Consider the following 14,419-nt stretch of genomic DNA (forward strand, 5'->3'; position numbering starts at 1 on the left):
TGTACCTATGGAATACCCTAAATTCTGGATTAGTCTGTTGCTCTCCCATGATGACATTTATCCCTTTATCCTCTGTATTCTTGCAAATGAAAGTTGGACTTGAAGCCTGATTATGTTCCCATTCAAGTTTTTGGGGTTTTTTGTTTTGTTTTGTTTTGTTTTGTTTTGTTTTGTTTTGTTTTGTTTTTTGAGACAGGGTGTAGCATGAATCTTAAAGGTACTTATTAATAAGATCAAACCTGGAGCCAGTTATTGGGGTGAATGCTGGAAGATCAGAGAAGCAGAACAAGCCACAGCTACCTCACCTCGCCAGTTCCTCAGCTGGTCTTGTTTCCTCAGACTGCAAGCTTCTGTGTCCTCATTCCAATGGCTCTCACCTGAACTGCTGCTTGAACACCTGAATGCTTAACCAGCCAAATGCTTAACTAATCAAATGCTAAACCAGCCAAATGCTTCTTGTTTCTGGTCTTCACACTTTATATATCTTTCTACTTTCTGCCATCACTCTGTGGGATTAAAGGCTGGATTTCTGGGATTAAAGGTGTGTCACCATGCCTGGCTGTTTCTAATGTGGCCTTGAACTCAGAGATCCAGAGGTATTTCTGTCTCTGGAAATGCTAAGATTAAAGGCGTGTGCTACCACTGCCTATCTTCATGTTTAATATTGTGGCTGTCCTGTTCTCTGACCCCAGATAAGTTTATTAGCCTGCACAATATTTTTGAGAACACAATACCACAACAGGGTTTCACTAAGTAACTTTGTAGACCAGGCTGGCTCGAACTCAGGGATTCACCTGCCTCTGCCTGGGATTATAGGTGTACACCACCACCACCCAACTAAAATGCTGAGTTTTTAAAGATTTATTTATTTCTATTTTATATGCATGGATGTTTTGCTTGCAGGTGTGCAGTACCCACAAAGATAAGAAGGATGGTAGACCCTGGGAACTCAAGTTACAGATGGTTGTGATCTGCCAGCTGGGTGCTGGGAACTGAACCCAAGACCTCTGCATAAGCAACGAGTGCTCTTAACCACTGAGCCAACTCAGTGCCCCATATGCTGAGTTTTGTTTTGTTTTAAGATTTGTTTCGGGGCTGGAGAGATGGCTCAGAGGTTAAGAGCACCGACTGTTCTCCCAGAAGTCCTGAGTTCAATTCCCAGCACCCACATGGTGGCTCACAACCATCTGTGATGAGCATCCTCTTCTGTGTACATAATAAATAAATAAATCTTAAAAAAAAAAGATTTGTTTCATAACCGGATGGTGGTGGCGCACGCCTTTAATCTCAGCACTTGGGAGGCAGAGGCAGGCAGATCTCTGTGACTTCCAGGCCAGTCTGCTCTACAGAACTAGTTCCCTGACAGTCAGGACTACACAGAAAAAACTTGTCTTAAAAAAAAAAAAGTTTTATTTTGTATGCTTGGGTGTTTTTTTTTCTCCTTGTATGTGCATTCCCTGGAACTGGAATTATGACGGTTGTGAGCCACCATGTGGGTGCTGGGAATCGAACCTGGAACCTCTGAAAGAACAGCCAGTGGTCTGTCTTCACTGCTAAGCCATCTCTCCAGCCTTCAAATGCTGTTTGTTAATTGCCTTCTTCCTTTATAACAGGACATCTTTTTTTAAATTTTTTTTTTATTTTGTTGGTTTTTTGAGACAGGGTTTCTCTGTGTAGCTTTGCACCTTTTCCTGGAGCTCACTTGGTAGCCCAGGCTGGCCTCAAACTCACAAAGATCTGCCTGGCTCTGCCTCCCAAGTACTGGGATTAAAGGTGTGTGCCACCACCGCCCGGCACAACAGGAAATCTTCTATAAAGCACTTCCTCATCCTCACAAAAGGGAACTTTCCATCACCAAGAAGATATTTAATTATCCTGAAATGCAATTCAAAGAAAAAAAACAGAGGGCAGGAATCTTTGCCCATTTTGTTCACTGATGAATGCAAAGTAATGGGAGAGTGTCTGAAATGTTCAGACTATGCAACCCACTTCTTTTTTCCTTCCTCCTTCCCCACACCTCCTTCTTTCCTGGTTGTATGTAGTCCGGCCTGTCCTCCGACTCATTATACACACAGCTTAGGAGGATCTTCTCTTCCTGCTTCTCCTGCCTCTACCTCCCAGTGCTGTTGTTAGAGACATGAGCCACCAGGCCCAGATCAGCCTGTTAGAAACCATATGTGCAGTGAAATAGCATGTTATTCATGAGTCTCCTTGATGAAAAAAATGCAGGTTACCAAACAGTAAATAAAATTGTATTTTAGGTGCATTAAAAATAGAATGGCAGGCCGAGCAGTGGTGGTGCACACCTTTAATCCCAGCACAGGGAAGGCAGAGCCAGGCAGATCTCTGTGAGTTTGAGGCCAGCCTGGGCTACCAAGTGAGTTCCAGGAAAGGCACAAAGCTACACAGAGAAACCCTGTCTTGAAAAACAAACAAACAAACAAACAAACAAACAAACAAAAAATAGAATGGCAGGGGGCTGGAGAGATGGCTCAGTGGTTAAGAGCACTGACTGTTCTTCCAGAGGACCTGAGTTCGATTCCAAGCACCCAAATGGCAGCTCACAACTGTCTGTAACTCCAGTACCAGGGGATCTGACACCTTCACACCAATGCAAATAAAATAAAGTTAAATCTTAAAAAAAAAAAAAAAAGAATGGCAGGAAAAAAAAAGGAAAGAAAAAAGAAAGAAAAGCCAGGCGGTGGTGGCACACACCTCCAATTCCAGCACTCAGGAGGCAAAGGCAGATGGATCTAAGTGAGCTGGAGGCCAGCCTGGTCTACAGATCCAGTTCTAGGACAGCCAAGGCCTCACAGAGAAACCCTATCTCAAAAATCAATCAATCAAGGACTGGAGAGGTTGACCCAGAGGTTAGGAGCTGTTCTCGGAGAGGTCCCAGGTTCAGTTCCCAGCACCCACATGGCAGTTCACAATCACCTATAACTTCAGTTCCAGAGGTCCTAGTGCCTTTTTCTCGTCTCCTTGGTATCCAGGCATGCATGTGGTACACAGACACACATGCAGACAAAACACCCATATGCATAAAATAAACAAATACAATTTAAAAGGATAATATGCTGTCAGCTGGGCATGGTGGCACACACCTTTAGTCACAGCACTGGGGAGGCAGAAGCAGGTAGATCTCTGAGTATGAGGCCAGCCTGGTCTACACAGGGAGTTCCAGGAAAACCAGGGTTACAGTGAGACCCTGTCAACCCCTGCCCCCAAAATACAAACACTAAAATGTCATTTGTACACTTTAGATATTTTCTATATGAGTTTCACTGTTAAGTTTATTCCATGTTTCAGCTTATTATGAAAATGCTCACGAGGTAGTGGTGGCACACGCCTTTAATCCCAGCATTTAGGAGGCAGAGGCAGGCAGATCTCTGTGCGTTTGAGTTCAGACTGGTCTACAGAGGTAGTTTCAGGACTCCCAAGGCTACACAAAGAAGCCCAGTCTTGAAAAAAAAAAAGTCACAAAACAAAACAAAAACAGAATTATCTTCTTGGGGCTAGGGAAATGTGGAGAAATGGCTCAGCAGTTAAGAGCACTGGCTACTCACTCTTCCAGGGCCCTAGTTAATTCCCAGCATTCACACAGAGGGTAACAATTGCCTGTAACACCAGTCCTATAGGTTCCAGTGTCCTCTTCGGCCTCCTTGGGCATTGCAACCAGGTGATGCCCAGGCATACACGCAGGCAAACACTCATGTGTGTGCCCATGCCCGCAAGCACACGCACATAGTTGTTTGTTTGTTTGCTCTTTGGGGGCCTGACACCCAGCTCCCAAATAAATAAGCAAAGACTTATTCTTACTTATGAATGCCTGGTCTTAGCTTGGCTTGTTTCTAACCAGCTTTTCTTAAATTAACACGTTTTTCTTCTCCTATGTTTTGCCTCTGGGATTTTTACCTTTCTTTGTATTACATATCTTTCTTTACTTCTTACTCTGTGGCTGGCTGTGTGGCTGGGCCCTGGCATTCTCCTCCTCCTCTTCTTTTCTCTACCCTGTCTCTTGATCCCTAGTGTAGATTTCTTCTATTCATTCTCACTGCCTGCCAGCCCCGCCTATCCTTCCTCCTGCCTAGCTATTGGCTGTTCAGCTTTTTATTAGACCAATCAGGTGTTTTATACAGGCAAAGTAACACAGCTTCACATAGTTAAACAAATGCAACATAAAAGAATGCAACATGGGACTAGAGAGAAAGCTCAGCGGTTGAGAGCACTGGCTGCTCTTCCAGAGGACCTGGGTTCAATTCCCAACACCCACAAGAGAGCTCATAACTGCTTGAAATTCTTGTTCCAGGGCTTCCAACACCCTCACACAGACATATATCAGGCAAAACAGCAATGTACATAAAATACAAATAAATAAGTTATTTTAAAAATTAAAAGAATGCAACAATCTTTGCATCATTAAACAAATATTCCACAGCATAAATGAATGTAACACATCTTTTTTTAAAAAAATGTATTTATTATGTATACAGAAGAGGGTGCCAGATCTCATTACAGATGGCTGTAAGCCACCATGTTGGTGCTGGGAATTAAACTCAGGACCTCTGGAAGAGCAGTGGTGCTCTTAAGCTCTGGGCCATCTCTCCAGCCCTGTAACACATCTTAAACTAATATTCCACAACACACACATTTTTTTAGCCAAAAAATGAATATTCTTGGGCTGGAGAGATGGCTCAGCGGTTGAGAACACTGGCTCTTCCAGAGGACCTGGGTTCAATTCTCAGTACATGGCAGCTCGCCACTGTCTGTAATTGCAGCTCCAGGAGTTCTGACGTCCTCACACAGACACACCTGAAGGCAAAAACACCAATGCACATGAAATAAAAAAAAATAATAATTTTAAAAGGAGACTATTATTTTTTTGAGGGATAAAGTATCACTATGTCATCCAGACTGGTGGTATTTATTTATTTATTTTATATTTTCATTTTATATGTATGGGTAACTCATGAGCCTAGTGCCCTCAGAGGCAAGACGAGAGCCTTTGGGTCCCTGGAACTGGAACTAGATATGGTTGAGAACCATCATATGGGTGCTGGGAGTCAAATCTAGATCCTCTGGAACAGCAGCAGCTCTTAACCACTGAGCCATCTCTCTGGCCCCAAGGCTGGTTGTCTCTTGCCTCAGCTTCCTGAATATCTGGGACTACAGGCATAGGTGTGCCTAGCTTATATTAGAGTCATACAATATTTTTTTCTTTTTTTGTGTGTTTTTTTCAAGACAAGGATTCACTATGTAGTTCTGGCTGTTCTGGAACTCACTATGTAGACCAGTCAACCTTGAACTCACAGAGACGTCTACCTGTCTCTCTGCCTCCCAAGTGCTGGGCTTAAAAGCGTGCACCACTATGATAGGCTTTAATATTTTTCTTCTAGTGAAAAACATGGAATACAAAAAACTAAATAAAGACAACAGTACTATGAAGAAAACTATTTTTCTTTTCTTTTCCTTTTCTGTCCCCCCCCCCCCCCCAAGGCAGGGTTTCCCTGTGTACCTTTGGAGCCTGTCCTGGAACTTGCTCTGTAGACCAGGTTGTTTTTAATGTCAGAGATCCGCCTCCCGAGTGCTGGGATTAAAGGTGTGCGCCACCACCGCCTGGCAAAAATTATTTTTCTTAATATTTAATATATATTTTTCACACTATGTATATTCTGGTTTGGTCAGGTACGGTGTGGGGCTTAATGTTAAGAAGGAGATTCTGAGAGCGGTGGCAGTGCCATTAATTAATCCCAGCACTGGGAAGGCAGAGGCAGGAGTATTTTTTTGTTGTGTTTTGGGCCAGCCTTGTCTACATAGCCAGTACAAGGCATTTGTGACATGATCTCAAAAAAGAAAAGGCTAGACCGTAGGCCATCATCCATCAGGCAGGTTCCCTGTCCACCACCGCTCACCCCGGAGCCCGGTCCTGCAGGGCTTCCCCGGGTTTAGAGGAACATCTCTGCCCAGCCTCCTCTCGGTGCTGGGTGCGCCCGGATCCCGGGCCCCCGCCCCAAGTCAGGGGTTGGCCCTCCTCCCTAGGCAGGGGTCACGGTTTCACCTTCTCTCGTTGCCGTTCCAGTCCCCCACCCCACCCCCTCGCGGCGCCTCTCCTCGGGAGCCATGGTGTCTGTCCCCGGAACCCCAAGGCCCGGCGGGGACCGCGGGGAGCCAGCCTCCGAGGGTCGGGAGGAGCTGGGCAGCCCGCGGCTCTCGTCCTCCGCGTCCTTCTCGCGGTGGCTGGCCGCGAGCCCGGGGGCGGGCGGCTCGCCGCTGCGCCTGGTGGGGTGGGGCGGGATGGCGGCTTCCGCGTGGCTGGAGGCCGGCCTGGCCCGGGTACTCTTCTACCCGACGCTGCTGTACACGGTGTTCCGCGGGAGGGTGCGCGGCCCGGCACACCGCGACTGGTACCACCGCATCGACCACACGGTGCTGCTGGGCGCGCTGCCGCTGCGGAGCATGACGCGCCGGGTGAGAGAGGCCGCCGGGCCGGGCCGGGAGCGGGCCCCGGGCCCCGGGCCTCGGCGAGCGCCCCACGGCCCTCGCTGAGCCCCCTCTTTGCTTCGGCAGCTGGTACTGGACGAGAACGTGCGCGGGGTGATCACCATGAACGAAGAGTACGAGACTAGATTCCTGTGTAACAACGCGAAGGTGAGGAGCGGGGGAGCCGCCAGCCTGGCCGGGTTCTCGGGCTGGTGAGAGCTGGGGAAGCTAGGGCGAGGTGGGACGCAGCGGGTGACGGTGTCTCCCAGAGCGCCAGAGACCTTGTTGCCTTCTCAAGCATAGAGTAATCGCAGCGAGTTAAATGGCTGCAGGCGGAAAGCAGCCGAAGTTGATCCACCAGAACGAAGTCGTGCGAGTCTGGAGCTCGGGCGACTCAGGTGGCTGAGGCAGGATCTTCTGAGCCCAGGAGTTCAGAAGTGTCCTGGGCACTGTCTGAAAAAGCGAGCGAGCTAACCCGGTGTGGGTGTCTCACTCCTGGACTTCCAGCTCGAATAGGCAAGAGGAGGATCGTTGGAAGTTCCAGTCCAAGATGGTCTATGTAGGGAGTTCTGCGCCAGATAGGGCACAAGGAAGCCCTTCAAAGTCGGGACCAGGGATGTAGTTCTTTATGTACACTTATATGTTACTTTTCTTTTGTTGTTCATTTTGAGACAGGGTCTTAAGTCGATGATGAACTTGATCTGATTATCCTGCCTCCATTTCCCAAGTACTGAGATTACAGGCATGTGCTAATACAACCCATCTTGTGTTTGTGATTTTGGTCACTAACCTCAGTAATTAAAATTGTGATTTATGTGCCTTGCCGATTTCATTCATGCTCATTCAACACTGACTTTAGCACCAAGTATGAATTAGGCAATGTATTAGCTTTGGAGATGAACGCCAACTCTAAGAAAAACACCTCTTTAAGATGGGGTGTGTGCCGGGCAGTGGTAGCTGACGCCTTTAATCCCAGCACTCGGGAGGCAGAGGCAGGCGGATCCCTGTGAGTTCAAGGCCAGCCTGGTCTACAAAGCGAGTTCCAGGAAAGGCGCAAAGCTACACACAGAAACTCTGTCTCCAAAAAAAAAAAAAAAAAAGAAGAAGAAGAAGAAGAAGATGGGGTGTGGCTTAGCGGGTTGGTGGTAGTGCACGCTTTTAATCCCTCTGGAGGCAAAGGCAAGTGGATCTCTGAGCTCGAGGCCAGCCTAGTCTATGGAGCGAGTTGTTCCAGGGCATCCAGGGCTACACAGAGAATCCCAGTCTCATAAATAAATAAATAGGGGGGAAAAAAAAGAGGGGATGTGGCTCAGCACTGTGTTTGTGCAGGTGGGAAGATCAGGAACTTGAGGCCAGCCTGGGCTACATGAGCCTATGGCTAAACACAAAATCGCACAGATTTGGAAAAAAAAAAAAAAAGCACACTCCTTCCCAAACCAGGCATAGTGGCACACTTTTAATTCCAGCACTTAGAGGGCAGAGGCAGGTGGAGCCCTGAGTTCAAGGCAGGCTGGCCTACAGAGTGAGTTACAGGACAGCCAAGGCTATGCAGAGAAACCCTGTCTTATTATATATACTATGTTAATTTATATATATATATATATATATATTCCTTATTTTATATATATATATATATATATATATATATATATATATATATATATATATATATATATTATGTCAATAAGTTATCATTGAAAAACTGCAGAACAGACTGGGGAATGTATTTCAGTTGATAAAATGCTTGCCTAGTATATATGAAGCCCAGTGCGGAACAGAAAACAGGTGTGGTGGTAGTGTAGAGCCCATAATCCCAGCACCGGAGACAGAAGCAGGAGGATCAGAGATTCAAGTTCACCTGGGTCACATATGAGTTCGGGACTAACCTAGGCTATATGAGGCCCTTTCTGAGAAAAGAAAAAGGGGCGGGGGGGGGGGGCGGGACAAAAGAGCGTGTCGCTGTTCCTTGAATTTCCCCAAGTACTGTCACCAGGTTTCAAGGGGTCATTAGCTATATCAGAGTTAGTATTCACTAATGTAGTCAGTTGTATAAATGCAGGGGTGATGGAAGCTATAGGGAAAATGCCTGGTCTCTGTATGTGAGGCACTGCCATTTGTAAGATGGAGCTTGTCAGCCCACTAGCCTAGAGGTAAGAAATCTCCAAGGCATGGTTGCATTTTAGTGTGTTTAAGGATCCTCTGGCAGCCTTGCTATATAGCAAGTTCTCACCTCCAGCCCCAGATAGTCTGACTCAGGACTCTGCGTATTTAACAACTCTGAAAGTGGTTCTGGTTCGATTGCTGTACAAGCAAAAATGTGCCTTCAGGTTTCGTTAATTTGATTGGTGGATTAAACTGGCCTTCATGCGCTCATTAAGTTGCAGGGACTTGCTAAGAGTAGCAAGGAGCTAGACATGGAGATGCACACCTGTAATTTTGGCACTTGGGAAGCGGAGGCAGGACCATCAGCTCATAGGCATCCTTGGCTCCATAGTGAGAATGGAAAGCCAACCACCACCAACAAAAGTTAGTAAGAGTAGCTAGAATGTATTTGAAGTCTTAAAGCAAAAATACAGTTGTCTAATGTGGCAAAGGCTTTATTTCATTTCTCTAGTTACTTCTTAAATAATATTACACAAAGGCAGGTAGGTGTGTGTTTTTTTTTTTTTTTAATAGGGTGAAGGGAGTCTTATTCTGTAGCTTAGGATAGATAGCCTTGAACTCCACTCACAGAGTGACCTGCTCCCATCATCCTAGAGTTGGGGTTTTAGGCATGAGCCCCACACTCCTGTGTAGTTTTAAGTATCAAATAACCCCATTTCTTTTACTATGTATCCCTCAAGAATGGTAAAAAGATTTATGTGCTTACAGCAAACTACAGTATCCTTGCCTACAGCTGGATCACAGTATAGGCCCCAAATAAGGCAAAAACACAGCTTTGTAACATTAAGTGGTGCTGGAAGTCCCTCAGGGCTTCATTTACCAGGCACTCCACCACGGAACTACATCCCCAGCCCCATAACTTCTGAAGCTGAACTTTTTTTCCCTTCTGGAGCTGAGGACCAAACCCAGGGCAAGAGCCTAGCAAGCGCTCTACCACTGAGCTAAATCCCCAACCCCTGAAGCTGAACTTTTTAAGTGTGTTTTTGTTGTTCTGATGTTTTGTGTGTTTTGTTTTGACAGAGTCTCACTATGTAGCTGTGGCTGCTCTAGAACTTAGAATTCTTTTTGTAGGCTCAAATCCATAGATATCCTTGAACGTTTGCCTCCCAAGTGCTGGAGCTAGTGTTTGCCACTACCCCTGACTAAAGATTCTTTAATTACATGTCTGTGTGGGCAGGTGCTTACAGATGGCTGTAAGTCTCACAGCGTGGGTGATGGAAACTGGGCTCAGGGTCCTCTTAGTCACTGAGCTTTCTTTCCAGACCCACAGCTGAACTTTATGGAGCTAATATTTTGTAGCAGAGGTTTGAAGCATCTAGAGAATATTTGAACATAACTCCAATAGCGGCATGTCTGCTTAATGGAAGGTCAGCTGTTTTGGTTTTTTGTTTGTTTGCTTTTCAAGACAGGGTTTCTCTGTCCTGGAACTCACTCTATAGACCAGGCTGGGCTCAAACTCAGAGATCTGCCTGCCTCTGCTCCTGAGTGCTGAGATTAAAGGCGTGCACCACTACTGCCGGCCAAAAGTTGGCTGTTTCCAAGGCACTTCTGGTCTAGGAAAGAGTCACGTTATAATAATCCCCGGAACTTGCTTGCTGTTGTTTTGCTGTTTGGGGACCCCCTCTTCAAACCATTCACCTCAAACTTGTCTGATTTCCCTTTTTATGCTGGTGGACCTGGTTCTAGGAATGGAAGAAAGCAGGAGTTGAGCAGCTACGGCTCAGCACAGTTGACATGACTGGGGTCCCCACCTTGGCCAACCTCCACAGAGGAGTCCAGTTTGCTCTCAAGTACCAGTCACTGGGCCAGTGTGTCTACGTGCATTGTAAGGCTGGACGATCCAGAAGTGCCACCATGGTGGCAGCATATCTGATTCAGGTAGGAGAATTATCCCTGGAGCAGCCTTCCTTGTTAGAGATTTCCAATAGCATGGTTTACTGCCAGGCCTCACTGGAGAGAACTAGTATCCATTTCCAGGCTGACAGAAGGTAGTGTGGCATCATGTGGAACACCAAGCCTTGTGCACAGTCCAGCCCCTACTAATCAGGATAGATCAACATGGATTCTCCTTTCTGATACTGTTTTCTTAGCTTAAATGTGACAGGAAACTTAAAGGTTTGTCAAAGTGCTTGCCTACAGCAGGCCTTAAAAAAAAAAAAAAAAAAAAAGAGTTTTGAAGAGTGTTCAACTCAGCAGAAGACTAGAAACTTACTTTTTGTTTGTTTGAGATTGTGTGAGATAATGTCTTGTTATGAGCCCTGACTGGCTGGGAATTCACTATGGAGACTGGACTGGTGTCTGTGTAAATGAGGCTTACAGCAATCCTCCTGTTTCTGCCTCCTAAGTGCCAGGATTACAGGCATGCACCACCATACTTGCTTTAAAAGACTTGCCAAACACTTGCTTTAAATGGCATGGTAGGGGGCTAGCTCCAAACACTTGCTTTAAATGGCATGGTAGGGGGCTAGCTCAAACACTTGCTTTAAATGGCATGGTAGGGGGCTAGCTCAAACACTTGCTTTAAATGGCATGGTAGGGGGCCTAGCTCAAACACTTGCTTTAAATGGCATGGTAGGGGGCCTAGCTCAAACACTTGCTTTAAATGGCATGGTAGGGGGCTAGCTCAAACACTTGCTTTAAATGGCATGGTAGGGTCTAGCTCAATTGGTAGAGTGCTCGCCTAGTGTGCATGAGGCCCTGGGTTTGATACTGAGTGTGGTGACCCACATCTGTAATCCCAGCACTTGAGAAATGGAGGCAGGAAGGATGAAGGTGAATGACATCCTCAGCTACAGGGCTGTATAGTGAGTTCAAGACCCAAACCAGCAGTAAGTGTTACAGACGCTAGTGGTGATGATCACTTCTAGCTCTAGGCATTTCATAGTAAAGCTCTGAATATTATTAGTTTTTGTTGCTTAATACTTACTTAGTGCGTGCACAACTGGGGATAGTGCTCAGTGTAGAGTGCCTGCCCATCATGTGTGAGGTCCTGACTTTATTCCCTGATACTGGAGAAAAAAAAGAATTATTGACTGGCAAGCACGATGCTTTAAAAATATTTAGATGGGCTGGAGAAATGGCTCAGACGTTAAGAACACTGGCTGTTCTTCCAGAGATCCTGAGTTCAGTTCCCACAACCACATGGTGGCTCACAACCATCTATAATGAGATCTGGTGCCCTTTCCTTGTATGCAGGCAGAACACTGTATACATAGTAAATAAATAAACCTTTTTTTTTTTAAAGTAAATGTTTATTTCCCAGGTTTATTTACTGTCCTTTAGGCTCCATTCCCATAACAAAGAAGAGAGCTCTGACCCTCTCTCCCCCACAACAAAACAAAATTTAGAAGCAGACGCTTTATAGTCCTTTAACATTCCCCAAAGTCTTTCCCTTTCCAGATTGACTCATTTTTGCTTAGTCTGGTTCTTACATAGTACTTCCAGTCAAGTGGGTAGTTTAAGGAAATACAGTGGTCAACATAGCCCTGTTAATGTGGACTATTTGTGACTGAACTATACCTTTCATTGTTATACAGACTCTGCTGGAAGCTGGGTGTGGCTATGCACTGTGTAAGTGGAGGCAATGATCTCTGCAAGTCTAAGGCTACATTGCTCTGTGTAGCATGAGTTCCAGGTCAACTGTAGAGTGTGAGACTGTCTCCAAAAAGACCATAAAGAAAAAAAGGACCTGCTGGGAGTAATTTCAGGAGGGTATTTGGGTCCAAATGAGAACTGACCCAGCAGGCTAGAACTGTTTTCATTCTGTTGAGTTCTAAATCAGTATGCATCCTTAAACCACAAAGGTAACCCTTCTAAATTAAAAACGTACTAATTTTTCTAGCTATGGTGATGAATTTCAGAAAAACATTTACCATGTGCTTAGAAATTAATTTTTGTGTGTCTTGTGTCAGAGTCTCATGTAGTGTAGGCCGGCCTCAAAGTCAGTGAGGATGTCCTTGAACTTCTGATCTTCCTGCCTCCCCTCCCAGGCACCCCAGTGTGTATATATATATATGGTCCTGGGGCTTGAATCGTGTTTCATTCAGGCCTGGTAAGCACTTCATCACTGTGCTACACTCCCAGCCTGCTTCTAGAAATTCTTATTTTTAAAATCCCAGCTCAAAAAGAGCAAAATAGACCTAAGAAATCTGAGGCCTCAGCTTCATGAGTTACTTTTTTCCCCACTATTTGCCAGAGTAAGAAAGAACAGGGCTGACTGAAGTAGTTCAAAGTGCTCTCACGGAACATGTCTTTGTTTTGACAAGACAGCTGCTGTTGCTCTGGCTGGTCTCCGACTCTAGCGCTCCTGTGCTCATGTGATCCTCCCGCATACCACATCCAGCATTTTTTTTTTTTTTTTTGTCCTGGGCATTGAACCCAGGTGATTTAAGCATGTTAACCAAATGCTCTATCATTGAGCTATATCCCTAGCCCCCTTTTTTAAAAAATTATTTATTATGTATACAGCATGTATGACTGCAGGCCAGAAGAGGGCACCAGATCTCATTACAGATGGTTGTGAGCCACCATGTGGTTGCTGGGAATTGAACTCAGGACCTCTGGAAGAGCAGTCAGTGCTCTTAACCTCTGAGCCATCTCTCCAGCCCCCAGTCTTTTTACTAGAACATGGTTTCACTGAGTCACCTGGGATGGCTTAGCACTGTAACGCAGACAAGCTTTGAAGTTGTGGTCCTCCTGAATAACTGGGCTATTTATAGGCCTGCACTTTTCAGCCTAGCTGGAGCATGCGTCTCAGAGCCCTCTACTACATATTATTTACTTTACATGTGCAACTGTGTGTGGGCATGCCTAAACCATGGCACGCATGTGGAGGTCAGAGGACAACTTGCTGGAGATAGTTCTCACTTCAGCATGTGAATTCCTGGGACCAAACTCTGGTTGTGGTTGTCAGGCCTGGCAGCAAGTACCTTTACCCAGTGAGCTGAGGATCGAACCCAGGGTCTTGCGCTTGCTAGGCAAGAGCTCTACCACTGAGCTAAATCCCCAACTCTTCAACCGGTTTTCTTAAACACTAATTCTGAGAGTCCTTTAGCACCCGTTCCTGGGCCAGCGGCCCTGTTGTGCCTGCCCCGTCCTTGCTGGCTCATTTCTCACCTTGTACTTCTTCAGGTGCACAACTGGAGCCCAGAGGAGGCTATAGAGGCCATCGCCAAAATCCGCTCACACATCTCCATCAGGCCTAACCAGCTGCAAGTTCTCCAAGAGTTCCACAAGGAGATGGCAGCCAAGAAAAACTGACGGCATCTCTCACCGACACACCAGGAACATGAAGGCTGTCGACAACAAAGAACGTGGCTCTACCCAAGTGAATGTTTAAAGGGCAAAGGGGCTTAAGCCAGGACAACACCCCAGATATGCTAATAATAGATAATGTGCTTCCTTTGCCTGCCTTCTCTGAAATAACACTGCCGGATGGCTACAGTGAACAAGATTGTCTGGCTAAATCTTATTTTCTTCGACAGGGTCAAGGAAATATTAATTTTAACAGAAATCTATTGTGTATCTGTTATTTTGTGTAATGGCACCATAACAAAGACGTTTAATGCTAGAAAAGGAAAGAATACTCAACTCTGTTCTTTGTTACTATCAGAATCCCAATTTCAATTGTATAACTTGACAAAATGCTTGCACAGCATGTATAAGGCTCCAAGTTTGGTCGCTAGCACTTCCAAAAATAAAAATAAAAATAATCCTAATTTCCCTGACCCTGTGGGACTCCCCTCACACTTCTGAAGCAGTGATCAGAATGTCAAAG

General features: G+C 45.7%; 1 protein-coding gene across 1 annotated transcript; it reads left to right on the plus strand.

The window, feature by feature from the left end:
- Positions 1-5,966: 5,966 nt before the first annotated feature.
- On the plus strand, positions 5,967-14,369 carry Ptpmt1 (protein tyrosine phosphatase mitochondrial 1). Its single transcript, XM_036186624.1, has 4 exons — positions 5,967-6,468; positions 6,568-6,648; positions 10,330-10,521; positions 13,774-14,369. The coding sequence occupies exons 1-4, from the start codon at positions 6,121-6,123 to the stop codon at positions 13,900-13,902; spliced, it is 750 nt and encodes a 249-aa protein (XP_036042517.1). The 5' UTR covers positions 5,967-6,120; the 3' UTR covers positions 13,903-14,369.
- The last annotated feature ends 50 nt before the right edge of the window (positions 14,370-14,419 follow it).

The sequence above is a fragment of the Onychomys torridus genome, chromosome 4 (assembly GCF_903995425.1).
Source record: "Onychomys torridus chromosome 4, mOncTor1.1, whole genome shotgun sequence".
NCBI lineage: Eukaryota > Metazoa > Chordata > Mammalia > Rodentia > Cricetidae > Onychomys > Onychomys torridus.

What these genes read in the sequence shown, in the direction of transcription:
- Ptpmt1 (XM_036186624.1), top strand. Translation starts at nt 6,121, where the DNA reads ATGGTGTCTGTCCCCGGAACCCCAAGGCCCGGCGGGGACCGCGGGGAG. An exon ending in TGCGGAGCATGACGCGCCGG is followed by an intron (nt 6,469 to 6,567) that starts GTGAGAGAGGCC and finishes TTGCTTCGGCAG; the next exon opens with CTGGTACTGGACGAGAACGT. An exon ending in TGGCAGCATATCTGATTCAG is followed by an intron (nt 10,522 to 13,773) that starts GTAGGAGAATTA and finishes GTACTTCTTCAG; the next exon opens with GTGCACAACTGGAGCCCAGA.